A 22842-nucleotide genomic window follows, 5' to 3' on the forward strand; every position below is an offset into this window, starting at 1 on the left:
AGCCCCATTACACCCTGCAGGGGTGGGGTGGGGTGGGGAGGGGGGCAGGTCAGGCACAGAAGATTGCCCATGGTGGGGGCTGGAGAAAGACCACGCGACTGACGAGGGAGAGCAGGTTCTGGGGTCGCAAAGGGCACCCAATCACTCTAAATGAGCATCTCACTGACAGGTGAAATGAAACAGCAAAAGCTTGGAGAGGAGAGACAGCTGAGATCAGACTGCGGAATGTTTCAATCCAAGAGCTGTACAGTGCCACACTGGTCAAAAAGGCAGAATTCGGGAACTGTAAGGCTGTGTATTTCATTGGCTGGGTGCTAGGTCAGCTTAAAAGAATATAACTTCCACCCTTGACCTTTTGTGGAGCATTCATAGAAGAGAGAGATAGAAAGAGATGGAGCATAACAGCGAGTGAGAGGGGTTGGGGAGGGAGGGAGGGAGCGAGAGAGAAAGCGCGTGAGAGAGATAGAGCGTGAGCGCGAAAGAGAGTGAGCAAGCGAGAGATAGATGGAGAGTGAACATGAGAGAAAGACAGATAGATAGAGAGCATGCGAGAGAGCGAGCGAGCCAGTTTCAAAGATTGAGTGAGAGATTATATAAGAGTGTGACAGAGATTATTTTGAGTGGCGGATGGTACTTCATAAAAAAGTTTACCCGACAAGGCAAGTTTGTGCCAGGTGTCTAGGCTTTTTATTTACCCCTCTCCCCCCACCCGCCCCCCCAACGCCCAGAATGAAACAGCTGACCAATTCAATGCCCCTGCCAACCAGTAGTCATCTGAGCGAGTGCGTGGTGGTCAGCCGAGGATGGTCGCTGTAACTGAAGCTCACACCTTCGGGGTGTGGGGATACAGTCTGTCTGTCACGTTTCGCAATGACTACAAGACTCCCTCCCAAAAACGTCACTGGTTCATTTATAAAAATAAAAAAAGGTACAAAAAATTATATAGATGATTTTTTTTTTTTAAATGTTTTTTCTTGATACAAACTATAAAACAGTTTGAGCAGCTCTTATATTTAAATAATGATTTTTAGTTTAACTTTTTATTTCCCCCTATTTCATTGATACAACTGTATTCGAGCATAGTCGATACAGTGCTCACTTCACTGCCCTTGGTAAGAGAGTCTTAGAAGTGGGTGCAAGGTATTACCATCAATTCAGTTCCCCCCATACCCCACGGATAACAAGGTTAGTGCACAGGGACATTTAACCTCTCGCACTGTGTGGTCAGTCAGCTTTACAAAATAGACGGGCCATATAGCTCAAAATTGAGAAAGTGGAAAAACTCAAAACTTCAGTACATTAAACCAGCAACTACACCACGACATTACAAAGATTAAGCTACTCTTTAAAGGAAATGTATCCTAATGAGCAGTCCAAATGCTGCAGCGAGAGTTAACAGCACTTACCCCAAGTGCCCTTGTTATAAAATGGACATTTTGCTTATTTTATTCTATCAGTGGAGGCCTAGGGAACACGTTGCAATGATTTTATGCTTTCATCACGCCTACTGGTTTAAGAGGGTCCAAGGGTATAGACTGCACCCACAGTCACTGCATCTGGGAATCAGATGATGGCAGAAATGTCAGGTATTCAGACCAGGAGTCAGAAAGGCTGCAACGTGTTTCTTTTTAAACCTTGATCTAGTTGTGTTCAGCAAATGTGTAACACTGGCAGCTTCATGTAATTGAACTCTCTCCCACTCCCTCCGTTAGATGGCTGGTGGCTAACGTAATACAGACAGCTCTGTGCATCCCTCCGAATGCATCTGGCTCCCTGGTCATGGAGGCCCTGACAGCTGGGCTTGGGTGCAAACAGCAGTCCATTAGCCAGTGACCTGGTTTGGAGCACAAAATCTCGAAACACCGGCTGAAGGCAGCAAGGGAGCAGATAAAGTCGCACACTGAGTCGGTCTGACTGTGCCATCGTGAATGGACAGCATTGCCCCGCTGGCAGCACTACTAGAGGGTGGTCCGACAATCAGACAGATACGACAACCTGTATCCTTGTGGATTGCTTCCAACCAGCAGTTGGAAAGTGCAGAACACACCAACAAGGGTTAATCAAGACAATTATGTGGCAGGGCTACCTCACTCACAGCATTTAAAAATCGTGTGACTATTCACTAGAATACAGAACCCTTCTTAAAAGTCACTTCCAAACACTCAGTATTGGTGGAGATAGGACTGTCTCCGTTCCTGCTTGACGGGATAGGATTTGAAGCCCTTGTTCATTGTTTTGTGCTGGGAAGCTTGCTGCTGCTGCTGCTGTTGGGACTGTTGTTGTTGTTGTTGCTGTGTGAAGGAAAAGTTGGAAGAGATTCCTGTGGAAGGAGAGCTGTCACTGGCTGTCGACCACACAGGTGACTGGAGAATCTGCATGGAGTCATTCCATCGGCTGACCGGGTTTGTCATCTGATACAGGGAGGTGCCAGGATTGGGCATTGTGTTGGTGAGGGATGTCGAGTGCTGCCAGGGAGCCTTCGGAGGCCAAGTCTTGGTTTTGTTATCCTGCATAAGAAACTATCACAAATTAGTGTAATAGCGAGGTACAGCACAGCAGAACCCTGCCACAAAAAACAACCTAGGCAAGGGGGGATTTATAGGGGCTGAGAGGAAATTGAATAGAACTTAGTTAAATAAACAGGCCCCGACAAAAGGTATGGTAACAAATCACAGGAAAAGCGGTCCACATTAGCAGTAACTTCCATCAACAGTACCACAGTCTCAGCATCTGCACTGGCTTGTCTGCTTTCTAAAGCACTGGAGTTTCAGCAAAGTGAAGTCCCCAGAGAGCAAAATCTTTGTTTTAGGTCAAGTACTGATACAAATCCAAAGTAAAAATGAAAAATGTTGCAAACGCTTAGGGTGTGGGGAGAACAGACCTGGATCCACAGCAGAAACATTAACTCTACTCCTCTCTCACCACAGATGCTGCCCGAGCTGCTGAGATTTTACAGCATTTTCTCTTTAAATTTCAGATATCCTGCATCCGCAGTATTTTACTTTTGCCCTTGCGGCAAGAGGATTGGAATACAAGAATAAGGAAGTTTTGCTACATTTGTACAGGGTTTTGATGACTCCGTAGCTGCAATTTTGGTCTCCATATCTAAGGAAGGAAAAGCTTGCATTGGAGGCGGTACAGTGAAGGTTCACTAGATTGGTCCCAGGAACAAGGGGGTTGTCCTGCAAGGAGAGGCTGAGTAAATTGGGCCTATACTCTCTGGAGTTTAAACAATCAGGGAGATCTCATCGAAACGTACAAGGTTCTGAAGGGGCTTGACAGGATAGACACAGAGGTTATTTCCCCTGGCTGGGGAATCTAGAACATGGGGTCGATCATTTAGGACTGAGATGAGGAGAAACTTCTTCACTCAGAAGATTGTGAAAGTTTGGAATTATCTACCCCAGAGGGTTATGAATGCTCCATTGTTGAGTATATATAAGGTTGGGTTAGACAGACTTTTGATCTCCCAGGGAATCAAGGGGTTTGAGGGGCACGCAGGAAAGTGGAGTTGAGGCAGAAGATGGGCTACATGAATATTGGAGCAGGCTCAGGGAACCGAATAGTCTACACGGTATATTTTTACACATTTGTAAAACATAAAACTTTAAAGACAGGAGAAAGATGATTTATGTTCATACCTGGCAAAGATCATCTGGTGTGGGTAAAACAGGAGGAGACGGTAGATTAGCAGTCTCTTGATCACCACTGCTGTGCTTTCTGCAGAACAGAACAGTAAAGGTGACTTGCTGGACAAGTATACACACAGTGGGCCCCTCTCATTCAAGTGTGTCAGTGAGAGAGCAAGAAAAAGAGAGACGGAACCATTTCTACAGCACCATTCACAACTTAAGGACATCTCAAAGTGTTCTACGGTCAATGGAAGTACCCTCTGACATGCAGTGCTGTTGTAATATAGGAAATGTGGCAGTCAATCTGCGCATAGTAATATCCTACAAATAGCAATGTGATCCACCTGAAAGGGCAGATGTGGCCTCAGCTTAGTGTCTCATCTGAAAGATGGCACCTCTGACAGTGCAGCACTCCATCATTATGACAATGGTAGTATCAGCCTGGATTCTATACTCAAATCTCTGGACTGGGATTTGAACGCATGACTCAGAGGTGAGGGTGTTACCCACTGAGCCAATGCTGACACCTACAAGCTCATAACAGAGAAACTTCAGTGCAGTACTGAAGGAGTGTTGTCAGCCTATTGCTTGGTGGATGTTACATGTCCCCAGCATCATTCAAAGAGCAAGCAGTTCTCTCAGTGACCCGATCAACATTCCGCCCACATCCAACATCATCAAAGACCAGTTTAACTGGTCATTCAACACACAGCAGGTTGCTGCAACAGAATGTCTGTCCTGTTTATCTATTCAACAGGCACTGCACTTCAAAAGTGTATTTCAGCCTGAAATGACGCTGCATACATTTAAGTATTATTTATCCAATAATCACAAAACAAAGGTCAGGGATCAGAATAAAAGAACGGGGATTTTCAAGTACTTTAAAGTAGAACAGGAATTTAATTTAAATAAGGAGCGTTATTATACAGCAGTTGTGATATACAGAGCAGGATGGTCAGGGATTAAACAGCTGTGCAATAATGGGAGCACCATTTCTGACTACAATATCAATTTCTAACCATCTACTCCTTTCTCAGGGTATAAATTACCCCTTTATCTTCTTGTATGATTCTCAAATGGTCACGCACCATTCAACGAACAGGGAGGTGGTGGAGTCACGAGGTCAGGTCAGAGTGAGAGTGAGGATTACATATTAAACAATATGCTTGAATTAATCCACAGGAGAGATCTGGCGGGTGTGGATAACTCATTCACACTGTTAGTGATCGAGGATAACTCGTTCACGCTGTTAGTGATCGGGGATAACTCGTTCACACTGTTAGTGATCGGGGATAACTCGTTCACACTGTTAGTGCTCGGGGATAACTCGTTCACACTGTTAGTGCTCGGGCATAACTCGTTCACACTGTTAGTGATCGGGGATAACTCGTTCACACTGTTAGTGATCAGGGATAACTTGCCAATACTGTCAGTGATTGGGGATAACTCGTTAACACTGTTAGTGATCATTTTAGGTTAAAGACACTGAATTGTTGTTATCGTTACCACTGTCTTTGATCTCAGATAAAGGATGAAAATGAAAGGTTTCATTTAACGTTAGTAACGTGTAGCTGGAGCTGCAGCTTGTGAGTCTAAGGCGATGGTAAAATTGGATCTGGCCATTTGTTGAGTAATTCATATTGGTCTCCATATGACAAGAAAGGCAAAAAATAATTGAACAGAGTAAAGCGGAGGGATCTGATTACGGGTTCCTAAACCCAAAAGGAAACAGGATGTATTCCTGGAGGTTTGGAAATAAACATCAGCACACAGCCATCATTAATGGTTAGATCCTAAATCAGAACTCTGAGATGCAAGTCTCAGCAATTCACTATGTCTGGGAATTAATGGGGGCAAGGATTTAAATTTCATGCCATTTCTTTGACTTCCATGTTATAACCGAAGTGGCCCACAATTGGTGAGGTTGGACACCCTTTGGGCTAAACAGTCTTCTGCCCAAAATGTTATCATGTTTTCAATCGAGTCAGTCACTAAATTTACTTCTTACCTTCTCTGTTTGACAGCAGCAACAAGATCAGGCCCTGAGAACATGGAGAATAAACTGTCTCCATTAGCAGAAGAAGCCTCATCGCTAGAGCTGGCAGAGTCTCCCTGGGTCCCAGACCAGCTCATCATATCCCTGTAAAATACAGGGTGGGGAATTGGGGGGTTGGTGGGGAAGAGAGAGAGAGAGACCAAATCAACTCCACAAGTCCAAGCCTTTATTTTACCAATGCTCCTGCAGTCAAGGAGGATGGGGAGAAAATTATTCAAAACACACACAGCTAACACACGAGCTACATTGTGCATTAGGAATTTCAATCCCATCTGGGAGGGAGGAGAGCATTAGTTTTAATTCTTCCCACTCCTGAAGTTGTGATTCAAAGCGGCACGTCCTGCGCTCTTCGTACTGAAGCTGGTAAATGATGGGCAGCTATTCAATCAAATTTTAAGAGGGTTCACAGCCAAGCCTGATTTGTTCTCATCTGGCACTCACCCAGCTCCCACTCAGAGGTCACTGAACAGCAATCAGGAATAAGAATCCATTTTTCTCCCTCCTTAATCCTGGGGATACAGGAGCCAACTGCAGTCCCCCTATTGTCACCGCCAGTTGAAAAATCTCCCCACCACAGTCTTCAAGGGAAAACATCAACTCCACATGCATTAACCGTCCTGGGACCCTGTGACACGGGTGCATTCCTCGAGACAACATGGGACTGTTGAGTGATAGATTAAGGTACGCTGAGATTGAGGGCAGTAGGACCTCGTCTGTCCCTGGAACCTCTCCGTCTCGTCACCGGAGGTCTGCAGCTTGTCACCGCCCACCCCGTGTGGGAGATGGCCACATCAACCCCTCCCTCGCTGAATGATTACTCTAATCACATGGAAGGCAAACTGCCAACCTCACCCAGGCACAGGATGGATATATGGCGGGGAGGCATAGATTCAGGAGGTGGCAGAAATAATAGCGATAGTCTCTCGATTTAAGAAATTAATCACTGCATTAGAGAGAGGTTAAAACTGGTCACTGGTTCAATAGACCTGGACGAGCACACTTAATAAATGGGTCACAAAGTGGCAGCGAGAACAAAACCACAAGTGTTCAGACACTCTCTTGGACACACACACACCCTACAACCCCATGGCATTGCCACAAGCTACACACACTGCTGCAAGGCATATACGTGTGCACCACACCGTCTGCCCTCCATCCGACACATCCCCCCCTCCCCGTCTCTCCTCTCCACTAGCGCACATGCCTGCCCTTCCCGCCCCTGTGACACCCCCCCAGCCCATCCTCCCCATGGCACGACCCCAGGAGACGCACTCACCACCCTATAAACACACAAAAATGCACTGCACCCTGCAATTCCCACCCTAACCCTTGCCCCATTCTCTCTCATACTCATGCACGCGCACACACTTCCCCTGTAATCTTTCCACTAATGCTCATATGTGCAGAGTAAGATACACCTTATGCTTGATTCTACTGCATCATCATTTTACTCTGGCCATGTGTGTTTAAGAGCTCTTGCACCTACCCCTCAGTGAAACACTCAGATGGCTGCCACGTCCTGTGAGGCTCGTCGGGGATGGGCCAGTTGGTCCTCGCGGTGCTGTGCCGCCGGACGTGTTGTGCTTGTCGCTTCTGCTGCATAGCCTGACTAACGCCAGCCACGTACCGGGCAAACTCTGGGTCTGAACCAACTAGAGAGAGAGAGAGAGAGAGAGAGAGAGAGGGAGGGAGGGAAGCCCCGTGGCAGCTTGAGTTATTGACATATTCAGCTGTTCCCGAGACTATTCCCTTCTGTTTAATCCACTCGGCTGAATAATCTACCACACTGACAACAAATTAATTTACCACCAGTCACCTGTCCATAATCATCTTTGTTGACAGGATAAATTGTCAGATTACATTTCAAAATTATACACAACAGCCCCATAAAAGCAAACAGTCACATTAATCAGAGGAACAGGAACTAACAAAGATCAACGTTAGACAGCTCCTTGCCTTTTCCTTCCTTTATTCATTGCTCTCTGGTGGTTAATGATAGCCAGCTCCTAGGGTACAGTCCAGAGAAGGTGTCACAACTCCTCTGAAAATGATAAAGGAGCGAGGAGAAAAGCTGCACCACCCAGGTTCAATATGCTCAGCTAGCTCATTGGTCAGGATGGCAGTAGAACTCACATCTAACTGTTGATTTTCTTCCATCTTCCCTCATGCCCTCTCCAAGATCAGCTTGTCCATGAAACCATCTCCTGCTTCCTCAACCATATTCCCACTGAATTGCTAACTTCATTCCTGCCCCCCCACCCCGTGATAAATGCCCCCTACCTTCCTTTCAAATCTAGGGTCATCACCAACATGCCACCCCCAATCCGAGGAAATGTCTGTTCTTGGCCCCTCTATCATTACAAATTACCACCATATCTCCAGCCTCCCTTTCTTCTCCAAAGTTCTTATTACCTCTCAACTCTGTACCCATCTTTCCTAGCATGCCATGCTTGAATGTCTCCAATCAGTCACAAACAATATCCTATTTGGTGTTCTGAAACACCATGTGCTGCCACGCTGAAGTGCTCCTCTACCTGATGACGTATTGACACCAAAACACACTCTTCATTATAGATTTCAAAGCTGTCATATCAATCACTATCGATCTGGATTGTAGCATTATGGAAGGATCAGATCAGATGGAACAGGACTGAGGGGCACCCAACTCTACAGCATTTAGAAAAATGTCCTTCGAAGATCAGGTCAAAAGACTTTGTAAGGTCGATAAAGGCTTGTGTAAGAAGGTTTCTGTCATTTTCCTTTGCAGCTGCCTCAGAGCAAAGACCATGTCGATTGTTGATCTACCAGCATGAAGTTACACTAAACTCTCCAGACAAATAGGCTCAGCAAGTACTTGCAACTTTTAAAGTATGATACATGCAAACACCTTACCAGGAACACTAAGGAGAGAAGCTCCCTATGGTTGTAATCCCTCCAATTTTCTCTGTGTCAAACAGACATAATGCTTTCTTATCTAATCCTGAAGGTGCATTGCCTCATACAGGGTCAGGTGGAAACTCATCAATATCGCACACCTAAGACACCAAGTCTATGTTTTCACAGGCTCACTGCTGTCCCAACAGCTAATTTAGGAGTTTGCATCAAATCTGGGACCTTCAGCACATGGAGTCTCACGGCTGACAGTGGCCGAGGCCTTTTAAAATAAAGCAGAGGTGTGGAAAACCACTTGGAAATACTTTACCTGCAGGATCAAAAGGCAGAATGTCTCCCAGCATTCCAAACACTCCGTCACTCTGGACCCGATTGGGCCACGTGTTATTCCTGGTGTTAGCCACTTTCGGCCCCAACATGTCAGACATGACATTGTCCATGATATTGTCCATGTAATTGCCGACGAGACCCAGGCTGTATAAGTCCGAACTCAAGTCAGAGTGCACAGCGATATTGCTCCATTGGCTCATGGACCCAATTGGAGACAATCCCGCTCCCGGACTCTGTGATGTCTGCTGAGATGAGCTGTTTGGCCATTTCCCAGGGGCTCGAGGAGTCTGTGGACGTGCTGGCGGTGGTTGTTGCCCAATGGGTTGGAGGAGGTGCTGGTAATATTGCAATTGTTGCTGCTGTTGCTGGTGCTGATGCTGCTGCTGGCGCTGTAAGACCTGATGGGAATTCGGCAATGGAGTGTGTGGTACAGTCTGTGGTTGCTGCAGGGTAGCTGACTTCTGCTCTGGCACTGTGGTCGAATTCCTTCTGTTAATGAGAGGCGATGCTTTTTGGGATTTTCCCATGTTGAACCCAGAGAGGAAGTCGATAACATCTTGCATTTCCTGGTCACTTGGCAACTTGATGCCTTGATCATCCTTCCCATCATCCCCTTTAAAGAAGATCTCTCTTTTGTCCATAGAGAAACCATTGACCATCGGGTTGGATGTGCCTCGGGAGGGTTCCTGTGCATCGATGGTCTTCGGGAAACTTCCAATGTTCAGAATGCTCTGCAGCCTCAGGTCTGAGTGGTTGGGCAGCTTGGCTTTCCGTTCTTCCTCAGAGTTGTTAATGGAGAAACCGCTCTTGGAGGGCGTGCTTGGGATCGAGAAGCTCCCACCACCACCACCGCCGCTGCTGTTACTCGTGGTGTTGCTGCTGCTGCAGGAATTTCGCTTTGTGAAACGAGAGGTAAGCTTCGCAAAAGTCTTCTGCAGGCCACCGGAGGACTTGATGATGGTCCCATTCCCTGTGGGAAGATCCACATGAGTCCCAAAGTCGGTGCACTCCCGTCTTAGCTGGATCTGAATGCTTGGTAAAACTTGCTCCCTGCGACATTGGACAAAAATAGCCATTTACTATCCAACATTTTTTTATATGGATTCAAAGGTGAAAGAAACTTAAGAAAAATTGGGAGAGAGCTGGAACATGAATAAGAAAACATTATTTCTATGGGCTAGTGAAATAGTAACAAGAACAGTGAAAACCAAAAAAAAAATCAGGAAGGGAGGAGGTGGACATTTTCACTCAAGCTACAGCAGGATTATGGAATAGGTTGTGAGTGGGCTACTGAAGCGAACAGCAAGAATGAATTTGAGTCACACATCAGGTGCTTTTCTGTTGTCAGTGATTGGAGGACATCAAGAAGAGGACAGAGATACAAGATTAAGTGGTTGGATTTAGAAGTCAGAGGGGAAACACAAAGGGTTTTAAGGCTGCTGACTGCATGACTAGATTTAATAAGTGAAACAGATATTTTAAAAGCAGTAGAAAAAAGGAGAATAAACAGGCACAAGGAATATAGAAATTTAGGAAACAGGAGGTGGCCGCCATTTGGCCCCTGAGCCTGCTCCGCCATTCAAATAAATCATGGTTGATCTTCTATCCCGCACTATCCCCATACCCCTTTGTAACTTTAATATCTGGAAATCTATCGATCTAGTCTTGAATATACTCAATGATTGATGGGGTAGAGATTTCCAAAGATTCACTACCCTCAGTGAAGAAATTCCTCCTCATCTCAGTCCTAAATGGCCTGTCCTTATTCTGAAACTGTATCCCCCCCCGCCCAGGGGAAACAACCTTCCTGGATCGACGCTGTTGAGCCCTGTAATAATTTTGTATGCTTCAATGAGTTCACCCCTCATTCTTCTAAACTCTAAAGAAAATAGTCTCAGTCTCCTCATAGGACAATCCCGCCATCCCAGGGATTAGTCTGCTGAACCTGCATTACACTCCCTGTACGGCAACCATATCCTTCCTTAGATAAGGGGACCCAAACTGTATACAATACTCCAAGTGTGGTCTAACCAAGGCTATGTACAATTGCAGCGAGACTTATTTACTCCTGGACTCAAATCCTCTTGCAATAAAGGCCAACATACAATTTGTCTTCCTAATGGCTTGCTGTACCTATATGTCAGCTTTCAGAGACCCCAGGTCCCTTTGGACATCAACACTTCCCAATCTCTGCATTTCTGTTTTTCCAACCAAAGTGGATAACTTCACATTTTTCCACATTATATTCTATCTGCCATGTTCCTACCCACTCACTTGGCCTGTCTAAATCCCCTTGAAGCCTCTTTGTATCACCCTCACATTCCCACCTAGTTTTGTCTCATCAGCAAGTTTGGAAATATAACATTTGGTCCCCATATTCAAATCATTGATATAGATTGTGAATAGCTGGGGCCCAAACACTGATCCTTGTGGTACTCCACAAGTCACAGCCTGCCAACCTGAGAATGACCCATTTATTCCTATTCTGTTTTTTGTCCGTTAACCAATTCCCAATCCACACCAGTATATTACCCCCAATCCCATGTGCTCTAATTATGTTTACTAACCTCTTGTGTGAGACCTTATCAAAACTGTGGGGTTGGGGGAATAAAAGATTCGCGGCAACAGGGATTGTTGAGATCAGACACTTGAGATCAGGATCTCTGTGCTTGTGGGGTCAAACACTAACAAAGACTGGTTCGGCTGAATGGCCGTGCTGCCAATTCTCTGCACAGCAGGGCAGGGAACCCCAGGCCTGTTGCTCTTTTTTATCCGGCTTGCGGTGAGATTTCCCCGGCCCTCAGCGTGCTGCACTCTGGGCCAGCCACCGCCATGTTTTGATGCCTGACCCTTGGCCGCAGTCACTAGAGGCCCAGGCCTTGGAGAGAGAGTGAGGCCCGAGATCCTTGAGCAACTGATTTTGCCTATGTATGAAAGGCCCTTGATAAGAAAAAGCTTACCCACCCCTGATGTAGAAAGAAGGGATCTAGAGGTTATAGGAAGAGGGTGAGGGTGAGGCTGGGCTGTGAAAAGGAATGCACTTGCAGGGGTTAACAAGCTCTCTCTATTCTTAAGGGTTCTCAAGTTCTAACTGCTGGACGTGTTCAGTACTGTACCTTCTCTCTTTCCACCTGGACAAGTCAAAAACCGCTGTGTATAACACATCCACCAGCCCGAGTGTTTTCTCAGGGTCCAGACATCTCTGTAACAGAGACATGGTGGCAGGATCCTCCTTCAAACACCTTGGGGTTGTTAAAAAAAAAGGATGAGAGTGAGAAACACAATGACATTTCCACCCCACCTCCGCTAATTCTTTGATGTCTCTGCACTGTACACCTTCCTAACAGTGTCTACCTAATCCAGAGGTAGCAGTCACAATCAACTAGCTGGTTTTTACATATAAAAGTGTCGGCTCTGGCTCCGAGTCAGAAGATCACGGGTACAGGTCCCACTGCAGAGACTTGAGCGCATAATTTAGGCTGACACCCCTGGTGCGGTACTGAGGGAGCACTGCCATCTTTCGGATGAGATGTTAAATTGAGATCCCATCTGCCCTCTCAGGTGGACATAAAACTTTCAATGGTACTATTCAAATAAATGCAAGGGTGTTGTCCCAGTGTCCAGGTTCGTATTTATCCTTGAACCAGCATCTCTAAAACTATTTAATTAGACCATTACCTCATTGCTCTTTGTAGGATGCACAATACAACAGTGACTGCACTTCAAAGGTACTTAATTGAGTACTTTGGGGCGTCCCAAGGTCATGAAAGGCATTATATCTAGTTTTCAAGCAAGGGCCACTTTAGCAAAATAGTTGCAATGTGAGAGCTACATTGACTACCACAGTGGAGGTCACTGCCTGATTCGCTCCTGCTTGTGATAACACAAAGGAAGAAAGGACATTAATCGAAAAGCAGAATACATTGTTCCTTTTGGGGGAATGCAGCTTGAAGTGGACTGACTGACCTGGCCTTGCCTCAGTGCTAGGGTGAGGGATTTACCTGCAGAATGTGCCTCTCACTGGGTGAGCTGGTGACACCCTCCTGTATGCCACATGCTACTGCAATGGCGGATGCCCCTTGGACACTTCCAGTAGCCAACCGCATCGAAATGCCAGATGGCGCCTCACCGGGTGGAGGCGGCTGTCAGGATCGGCTCACTCCTGACATCATTTCCTGGATATAAATGGATCTCCCGCACACATGTACACACACGCTCTCCCTCGCACACACGCGCTCTCCCTCGCACACACACAGCTGTCAACCTCTTCCTTCCCATCCACAACCTGGGGCTCTGCAACGCAGCAGGGCACTCCCTAACCTCGCAGCCAGCCTCTCCTCCCTGGGACCACCATACACTCTGCTCTCCGGGCCCTGGTTGGAGGTGCCAAGCTCTGCTCTAGCAGCACTACACGACCTGGCAGGAAGCTGCACTGAACGTCGATGGGAGCCGCCAGTGGCTCATGGGCCTTGCAATGAAGAACACTGCAATATATAAATGCAAGTGTTTCTTCCTGGTGCAGGATGATTTCCTTTGCAACACCCCCAAGGCACAACTGAGATTCACAGGCATTAACCTGCGACTTATCACTGCATGTGAAGGAACTGCCATTTTGTCAGCATCCTTTCACCTCCACAAGATGATGAGCATGTAGCAAGTCAAAGCCGTTGGGGATGGGGTAGCTTTATATTGTGCACTTTTGCTGATGGCTGAAGAAACCAATCTGAGAGAGGCAGGTTCTGCCACAAGTGCCGCACATGAAGCTGTCATCGGGTACTGTGGGTTGTTAAGTTTTCAGTGTTGCCACCAGTTGTCAAGCCGCTCGAGCCATTGATCACCATGGTGACACACGCTGGCCCACAGGTGATGTCACCATTTCCCTCTGTCATTAGCTAGTGTCTCCAAGATGTGAGGATCGATATTAAGGGCCTTCACGTCACACTCCCTAGTATCTCTGAAGTGAAGTTTGGGGCATCCTACTCGCTCCAGCTTCCTACCCTAACAAAAAATCCTTGGGTATACATCAGTCTTCCATCCTGCGAATGTGCCTAAGCCACCGCTGTTTGATGGGTGCAAAATACTTGGGGGATTTGAAAGAGCTGCCACTATCAACTTAAAACCACACTTACACAGGGCTGGTGTGTTGGCACCTTTCACATACAGTCCAAAAGCACTGCTCATGTAATCGACTTAGAAATTACTCTCCATAATATTGGCTTACAAACACTTGACACATCAATATGAAATCAATATTTAAATGGTGGTGCTAACCTAAAATAAAAGCAAAATACTGCAGGTGCTGGAGATCCAAAATAAAAACAAAAAGCGGCAGCAAAATTCAGCAGGTCTGGCAGCATCTGTGGAGAGAAAAAACAGAGTTAACGTTTTGAGTCCAATATGACTCTCTTCTTGAGTTCCGAAGAGTCATACTGGACTCAAAACATTAACTGTTTCTCTCTCACAGATGCTGCTAGCCCTGCTGAGGTGTTAACCTACTTGTTTTAAAAGGGTTAACTCCTCTATTACAGCAGCAAAGGAATTTCATGCAAACTTAAGGGCTTAAACAGTAGCATTTACAGCACATAATTACATAATAGCCTCAAGTCATATCAAATTGTAAACACTAAAGAGCAATATAATTTATGATTCTATCTTAATAGTCTGAATTAGTTCAATCCACATTGAGAGAAAATTACAGTTAAGGGGTTCACTGATCAGGCTTGTATATGTGCACCAACACACACTGATCAACTTTAGCCACCTGTGAGGACATTTCCTGTCCAGTATTCCTTCTAAGCTGCGTAGCCACATAGCAGCACAAAAGACCTCCAAAGGCTGCACAGGAGTCGGTCCTTTTAAATTATTTGCGCACAGCCACACAACCAAGTTTAGCGGAGCAACTCATATAAATAAATTAACCTGGCACTCCAAATAAAAATGAGGGAACGTTGACCCCAACCCCAGCGCAAATCCTAGCCTTCAGGGGGAAGACAAGACGGAGAAAAAAATAATTTGTTAGTTTTGGAGATATAGAAAATTGGAGCAAATAAGGACTCATCAAAACTCAAATAAAATTCTAAGTGGTGCAACATATTGAAATCAGAAACGTTACAATCCACAAAATGTAATAAACAAACCACTGATCCCTTTTATTAGCACCATCTGTGTAATGATTCAATTCTCAGTCTATGTCAATATGGAGAGTAGTGAATAGGCCCAGAAAGAAAATCACATATCCCAGTTACATGCTCATACAGTGTAACTGCAGCTGGGACCTCATCATTCTATTCACAGTCAATGTTAGAAAGTTCAAACATTCATCAGCAAGTACACTACCCTTAAGCCAGAAACTTTGCATGCAGGGAGGAGTGTCAGCTCCAAGATCTGTTATATCTAACCCATATGGACTGGATGAAAGACTCCTCTCCCCAGTGACTGTGAAAGGAGTCTCAAATGCAATCCGGGGGTACAGACCAACAGACCTCCCTTTAACAATCTCACTAAGAAACCACAGGATTATTGACCTAGGAACTGCTCCTTCTGAGACTGAAGCATGTGGCTGGGATAGTGTAGTGGGAGTTTTCCTTCACAGCTAACCAATGCTGCACATGGCCTAAGGCTGTCTGATGCAGACACTAAGCCCAAAGTGGAAAGTGTTCTGCTCCCAAGATGAGCACACACCAAAATAATCATCATGGCAGCAGTTAGCTGTGAACCAATAGCCAAAGGACTCAATTCTGCTCGCTGTCCCCGTCAGATGGACAAGTCAGGGATCACTTCCATCATGTCCCTTAAAAACAATTACACTTACCATGTTGAAGGAACCTGAACCAAGATCCTGGAGCCCTCCAGGCTGATCTGTGGGGCGTAAGCTTCTTTATTCTCGATTTGCGCTGTGTCCACCACCACCTGACGGTTCCAAACAAGACGACAATATCAGTTCAACACCACTCCTATCACTGGCCACTCCTGTCTGTCAGGGAATTAAATCCCATTTGACTGACTAAGTTCTGCACAAGTGACTCTCCATCACCAATTACTCTCTCCTCCCACTTCTCTAAAGACACTGACCTTCCTGGATTAAAAGTGCTGGTCATCCCATCCAAGTAATCAATCTGTGTTGACTAGAGTGTGGAGTGGGGAAAAGCTCATCCTATTGTCAGCTAGTGCACGCACATGCACACATACATGCGCAGACACACTGCTGGTTAAGGATATTTAGATAGTGCAAAGACCTGGATTGCTGTCTCCCCTGCTTAACTCAGAGACTTCAAGGCTACTTATAGTGCTTCTGTTAACCTGTAAATTTAGGCACCTGCCAAGCCTGGCTCAGCATTGACCAAATAATCCAGGCAGACTGGAGTTCAAATTCAGGAGCCCTCTTGCTGTGCATGGCTCATCTGGTTACTGAATAAACTGGTTCAGGCAGATGGGCAATGACTAACACCCAATATTCCGGCTAAGCTGCGCAGCCAAGCAGCAGCCTGGGAGGTACTGCGCAGGCCTGGTTTTGTGATAAATGCCACTTAATGTGTGACTGCTAAACTTAAAAGGACATCACACTGAAAAAAACTGACCGCACACAACTACTAAATTTGAAAGGGGACATTGCTAATGACAACGGATTGTGCAGGAAGAGGAGTCAATGGGGACTCGTGTCAGAGCATCACTGAATGCCTGGGAGAGAGCTAAATGCCCTTTTTAAAATTCATTCATGGGATATGGGCATCGCTGGCTAGGCCAGCATTTATTGCCCATCTCTAATTGCCCTCGAGAAAGTGGTGATAAGCTGCTTTCTTGAACTGTTGTAGTCCATGTGGTGTAGGTACACCCAAAATGCTGTTAGGGAGGGAGTTGCAGGATTTTGATCCAGTGACACTGAAGGCAATGTTTGCGGAAAGGGTGCCAATCAAGTGGGCTGCTGTGTCCTGGATGGTGTCAAGCTTCTTGCATGTTGTTGGGAGTTGCACTCATCCTAGCCTCTGAACTGTTCTTGTCGCCACAGTATTTATATAGTTAATCCAGTTCAGTTTCTGGTCAATGGTAACCCTCCCAGGATGTTGATAATGGGGGAATTCAGAAAACATGTTAACTTTTTACAGGCTATGATAAACTGTTTTGTCTGGTGCAAGACTCAGCTAATTGAATTTAAACAGTTGAAACTCGAGTACTTTGTGCTTTTGGCTTACTTACATTAAGGAGAAGGTGCAGACTTGTTTCGTGAGGGAATCTTTATGGGTTTCAAATTTGGCTCACTGGTTATCACTTTCACTTCTGGATCATCAAGCTGCGGGTTCAACTGCATTCTGCAGTCTTGAGAATATAATCTAGGCTGACACTTCAGTGCAGCACTGAGGGAGTGTTGCATTGTCAGAGGTGATGTTTTCCACGTGAGATGCTAAACTGAGACCTGGTCAAGAGGATTCAACAGCTCATGGCACTATTTGCCCTATGCCAACTTGCACGTGGCTCAGGTAACAATCCAAAGATTATTAACCAGGTGCCCGGTTAAGATCAGAATACAGTGAATGGGTGAATCCAGTTGTAAACCCTCACCCAGCCACTCCGTGGCACAGCTGCTGCCCAATGCAGCCACTGGGCTATGGATTGGGAATTGGTGCATTTCCATGGCGTTTCACTTCCAGTACCAGTGTAACAGAATGAAGCTGCAGTCACTTACCAATCCTGCCTGTCCAAACAGCAACTGCACAGCAGTTTTGCAGGCACCGCGCCAGGTGGATGGGCAGACCTGATTGAGGATCTCTGTCGGAGACTCATCTCGCGGGGAGACTTCATTCTGTCCAGCTGCCTCCTTGATGAGCTGCACCATTGCTTGCTGCAAGGGGTAGCAAACGAAGCCCATGTGAGCTTTCCATATAACAGCTGTGCGTTAAAACAAATCTCCCCCACTTGATATTAACCCTTACGGTTTAAGGAGAAAAATAGAGCGGGCTTGTGAAAACACAAGGTAGACTTGAAGAGTAGATGAGATGGGACCGTCTACGGAGCTGTGAATCATTTCCTTATACAGTGGCGCTACCCGCCTCACTTGATAACCTGCAGACTTTTGAAATCCTAGTTGGGCTAACGGAACCTTTATCTCCATTCACCTTTGTCCTTCCTTGCTCTTTGCAGGGGCAACAGTGCTCCGCACTTGCAGCTCAGCCCCTGACTTGGGTTCTTCAGCATATCAAAGTGTTAACTTATAGACCACTACTGTAATCGTTCTTCTAAAGGGATCACTTCCTTTTCTTTCACACCAGTTACCCTACAGCATTACTGAGTAATAAACTATACATTGCATTCATAAAAGTTCACATTTTTGTCAGTGCTCTGATCAAACTGCATTTCCGAGGACCGTGTCCAGTTCTAGTCACCACAACATGAGAAATGTTCAAACCGTGGGGCCAGTGCAAGCAATTGATGCCTAACATCAGGGCACTAAACTGTGAGGAATGATTGGAAAAACCCAGGCGTTTCAGCCTTGTAGAAGGTGATTTAAGACGGCACCTTACAGAGCAACACAAGGTAAATGGGACAAATCTAGAACACGACTGCAAACCAAACTGTGAGAACAGTTCATAAGTTGTGAAAGGTAAATTTAGGGCTGATGGAAGAGAATTATAACGGACCAGACATTGCGTAGAGTAGTCGAGACAAAATCCCTGGCATCACTTAAAAAAAACAGCTGGATGTAGTAACTGAGAGAGAAGGGGTGGTTATAGTTTTCTTCCAGCTAGACGAGGTACTTTGAGCCAAATGATCTCCCCCACTCCTGCCCATTTGTGAGCAATACACCCAATCTCACATAGGAATCTTACTAAAGAATATTAAAACAAAAACCATTTGTTCCTTGTGGTGCAGAGTTTGTGTAACATATCAGACTTCTGTCTACAATGCTAAGGTGCAATAGTCCACATAAACAGAAGTCCCACAAGAGCACAATAAAAACTTGTTTTTAAAAAATCATGTTGTTGTCAGTCCTGGGGACCAGTGGAAAATAAGGTGCAGGGGGAGCTGCACAACATCCATTAATCTGACCATTAATCACACAACCAAACCACTTGGCTGACCACAAACATCTCCAGCATGCTTTGATCAGTGAATTCCCATGCACTTAGAATGAATCATCCTTTTTCCATTCATTTACACTGCAGTTCACCAGAACTTTCCTTCATATGTTCCCTCACAGGAATATCACACTCTATTTAAAGTTTATATTTACACTCCTAGTCCCTCTGTGGCCTAAGCTTCTCCAGCTGGAGAGGATCTGGCCCACAAAACGCCTTTGTTTAGGGAGTCATATGGCACAAGTGGAGGCCATTCAGTCCACTCAGCCTGTGCTGGCTCTTGAAAGGTCTATTCAATTAACTCCACTCCTATAGCCACACAAATCTTTTTCAAGTACTTTCCTTTTGAAAGTTACAATTGAATCTGCTTCCACCACCATTTCAGCCAGTGCATTCCAGATCATAACAACTCACTGCATAAAAAAAATTATCCTCATCTCACCTGTTTATTTTTTGTAAATTATCTTAAATTATTGTTCATACCCACCCTACCCCCCATCCTGACTATCCGCACCCCCAAAGGACTCTCACCATCCCCCACCACAGGCTCCCCCAAAAGCTCGCCCCTCCCTCACAACCTGCCGACTGCCCACCCCTCCAACTACCCAACACCCCATGACGGTCCACTCCCTCAACCCCTAGCCACCAAATTCTACTCAATTACCTGACAAACCTACCTTCTCCTGGCTTCAAAGTGGCTGGATCTTTAAACTCAGCTGATTTAGGGCAGCCTGTGCCGTAAAAAAGGGGCATTGCATCCTTGAGTCTGACCCTTAAGCCCTCAGGAATGCGCTACACAGTTCTCACCCAGCCTGAGGCGGAAGGTCGGGCAAGAAAGGATCAAAAGAATTTGAAGGTAAGACAGTAAGAGCAGAGTGGCAATCCGACTCCGATTGTCACTCCACAAAAGTTCAGGCCCATTGAAACTAGCATTAAGACTATTAGTGGATGCAAAAGACATGGTTGAGGCACAGAATAAGAATTCACGCAATACTTACCAACACAACTTTGCCAAAGTTGCTGCAAACAAGCAGGTTGGTGGACAAGGTAACAATAGATAAAGAGGTGGCATTTAAAGGGATAAGTCATCTGGTTCAGTTAGAATGCATCCTAGTTGCTGAGGGAACGAAGGGTAGAAATTGTGGAGGGGCTGACCACAATTTTCGAATCCTCCTAAGATAGGGGCGGTGCCAGAGGATTTTTTTAAATTTTAGTGTTCTCGTGCCTCAGCATGGATCCACCCAGAGCACGGCCTTCAGTTCTGGGCATCACACTTCAGGAAGGAGAGTGTTGATTTATCAGAATGATACTGGGGCTAAAAGAGGTAAATTATGACAGGTTGCATAGCCTTGGTTAGTAATATTAATATAAATTTAGATGGTTGAGGTGGTGATCTAATCAAGGTGTTTAAACTAACGGAAGGGTTCGCTAAGGTAGATGGAGAAAAACTATTTCCTCTGGTATGACAGTCCAGAACAAGGGAAATAGCCTTAAAATTTGAGCTCAACCATTCAGGAGGCACTTTTTTCACACAAAGGGTAGTGGAAATCTTTGAACACTCCCCCAAAAAGCTGAGGATGCTAAGGGTCAGTCAGAGCTTTCAAGGCTGAGAATGACAGATTTTTATTAGTCGAGGATATTGAGGGATAAATAGGACTGACAAAAGATCAACCACAATCTAATTTAATGGCAAAATAGGGGCCAAATGGTACTCTGGTGTTGAGGGGAGCTGATGAGAATTGTGAGCAAAGATGCAAGGCCATTGAAATGATGACCACCCTCCCCCTACTCATATGTCTGAAGGAGTCAAGTCTCAAATTGTTGCTTGGTATTGCATATTGCTGAAAAGACAGACATGCAATTGAAGCTTTTCGTCTTGCACTCATCAGTACAGAATTGCAAGAATACCAAACTTCAAAGGGAACAACAATTTATACTGCAGAAGAAGAGGGTGCTGATTGCTTGGCAAGTGCACTCTGATTTGTCGAGGTGTTGCCATGGAGAATGCAGCAGGGAACAGTTAACCCTCAAGCTTTTGTTTAAATTCAAAACCGGCAAGGCAACTCTGACCGATCAAGGCATTGCCAGGGGAATGCACCAAGGTATGGCTGTTCCCCCTAAGCTTTTGTTTAGTTGAAAAAGACACAAGGCCTTTCTGTTTGCAAAGTATTGGCCCAGCATATGGATATATTGAATATATTTATAATTACAAAATATATTTATAGGTATGTTATATATTGTATAAATGAATATTTTTTCAGCAATACTCAAGTCAAGTATCCTTACAAAGCTCAGCAGAAAATAAGTGATTACTCTTCCAAATGCATCACTGAACAGCTAGATTTCACACATTCAAACAAATCACAAGGATGTAACCTTGCAACTAAGACCTAACACTTTTATAAATTAAAGCACTTGCAGAACTGCAAGATTTTTGGATTTCTCTGCTGATGGAACTTTTGTCCTGTCAACCCCCTCCCCACAACCAGCATCCAAAACCTAGCTGACTTGCTGTCCAATAACTTTCATTAAAATGTCCATGTTTATGACTCTTTCTCTTGTTTCCCAAAACAATGTTGTCCAGTACATTAGCCATAACATCATAAAGTAGGGCAGGAGGAGGATTGTGTGGAACGTTGATCAGTGGACCCAATAGCCTCTTTTTACACTGCATATTACAGGCAACTGGAAATCCAGATGTGGCTTATTGCATTTCTGACACGGCCTTGGTCATCTGAAGATTTTTAAATGCCTCACTTTTTAAACCTTAAAAAAAAACAGCTGTCATAGAAAGAACTCTGAGGAACTGCTTTGATTGAGAGTTGCAGGGTTAGGAAAAAAAAGCTGCATCTGGTCATGCAATTTCAATACAGTTTTTGCTGACATTTTCTGTAGGTTGTCATGATGAATGCTTGGCTGAGTTTCAAAAGCTACAATTGTCTCATCGGGGTGTTTGAAGTTCATAGTTTGATTGACATCTTAAATAGACTATTAAAGGATTAGCCGTCATTGATGTGAAGTTTGTTTTCATGAGAGATTAACCACTTGAGAATTTTAAAATACACTTTGTGAGTTGGAGTTTTTTCACGATCAAGTGTGTGCTGGTGCTGGATTGTTAGAAATTTATTTTTTTCATCTCCACATAGCTCCAGAGGTCTGCCCATTGTGCACTGAATGGCTATAGAAGTGGCATGGAGGGTATGAGGGGTAGGTGGGGGGCATGGGTTGACAGAGTTGGCATAGGGTTAGATGGGGAGGGTAAAGTGTGATAGAGAACAGTGCTGGAGGCCCACAAGGAGAGCCTGAGAGAGGACCATGTTGGAGGCCCTCAGGACAAATCTGAGAGAGAAGAGTGCCAGAGACCCTCAGAGCGGGCCTGAGAGAGAGAGCAGGGTCGAAGACCAACAGCAGAAAGCAGTAGAGGAAGTCAGCAGGACCACTTTTGAGAAAAGAGAAAAAAATGTCAAAGTGCGATGTTATAAGTGAATGGTCATTCAAAAAAGGGTGTAAGGATAAGCCAAGTGACCACAGGCCAGTCAGTTTAATCTCAGTCATGGGAAAACTCTTAGAAACTAGAACTTGGGACAAAATTAACAGTTACTTGGGCAAATGAAGGTTTGCACAGATTTAAGGGCAAGTCGTGTTTAACTAATTTGCTTTAGTTTTTTGATGAGGTAACAGAGAGAGTAGATGCGGGTAATGAGGTTGATGTGATGCACATGGACTTCCAAAATGCATTTGATAAAGTGCTGCACAACAGACTTGTGAGCAAAGTAATAGCTCATCGAATAAAAGGGGCACAGCAAAATGGATACAAAATTGGCTGAGTGACAGGAAGCAGAGTAGTGGTAAATGTTTGATT

The 22842-nt window shown here is 45.2% G+C and overlaps 1 protein-coding gene across 3 annotated transcripts in view; it reads right to left on the reverse strand.

Annotated features, from left to right (window-relative positions):
* Positions 1-718: 718 nt before the first annotated feature.
* Positions 719-22842, reverse strand: part of LOC121279700 (granule associated Rac and RHOG effector protein 1-like) — a 214588-nt gene continuing 192464 nt past the window's right edge. For 2 of the 3 annotated variants that reach the window (XM_041190944.1, XM_041190942.1), the window contains 8 exons: positions 17591-17746; positions 15722-15819; positions 12027-12152; positions 8891-9960; positions 7175-7340; positions 5641-5772; positions 3642-3720; positions 719-2519 (listed from right to left, as the gene is read on the reverse strand). In XM_041190944.1, the coding sequence (XP_041046878.1) occupies positions 2163-2519; positions 3642-3720; positions 5641-5772; positions 7175-7340; positions 8891-9960; positions 12027-12152; positions 15722-15819; positions 17591-17746 (2184 nt within the window). In that variant the 3' untranslated portion in view covers positions 719-2162. The remainder of the gene's footprint in view (positions 2520-3641; positions 3721-5640; positions 5773-7174; positions 7341-8890; positions 9961-12026; positions 12153-15721; positions 15820-17590; positions 17747-22842) is intronic. The other variant, XM_041190943.1, reaches the window with a different exon arrangement.

This window comes from Carcharodon carcharias, chromosome 7, assembly GCF_017639515.1.
Source record: "Carcharodon carcharias isolate sCarCar2 chromosome 7, sCarCar2.pri, whole genome shotgun sequence".
NCBI classification, from domain to species: domain Eukaryota; kingdom Metazoa; phylum Chordata; class Chondrichthyes; order Lamniformes; family Lamnidae; genus Carcharodon; species Carcharodon carcharias.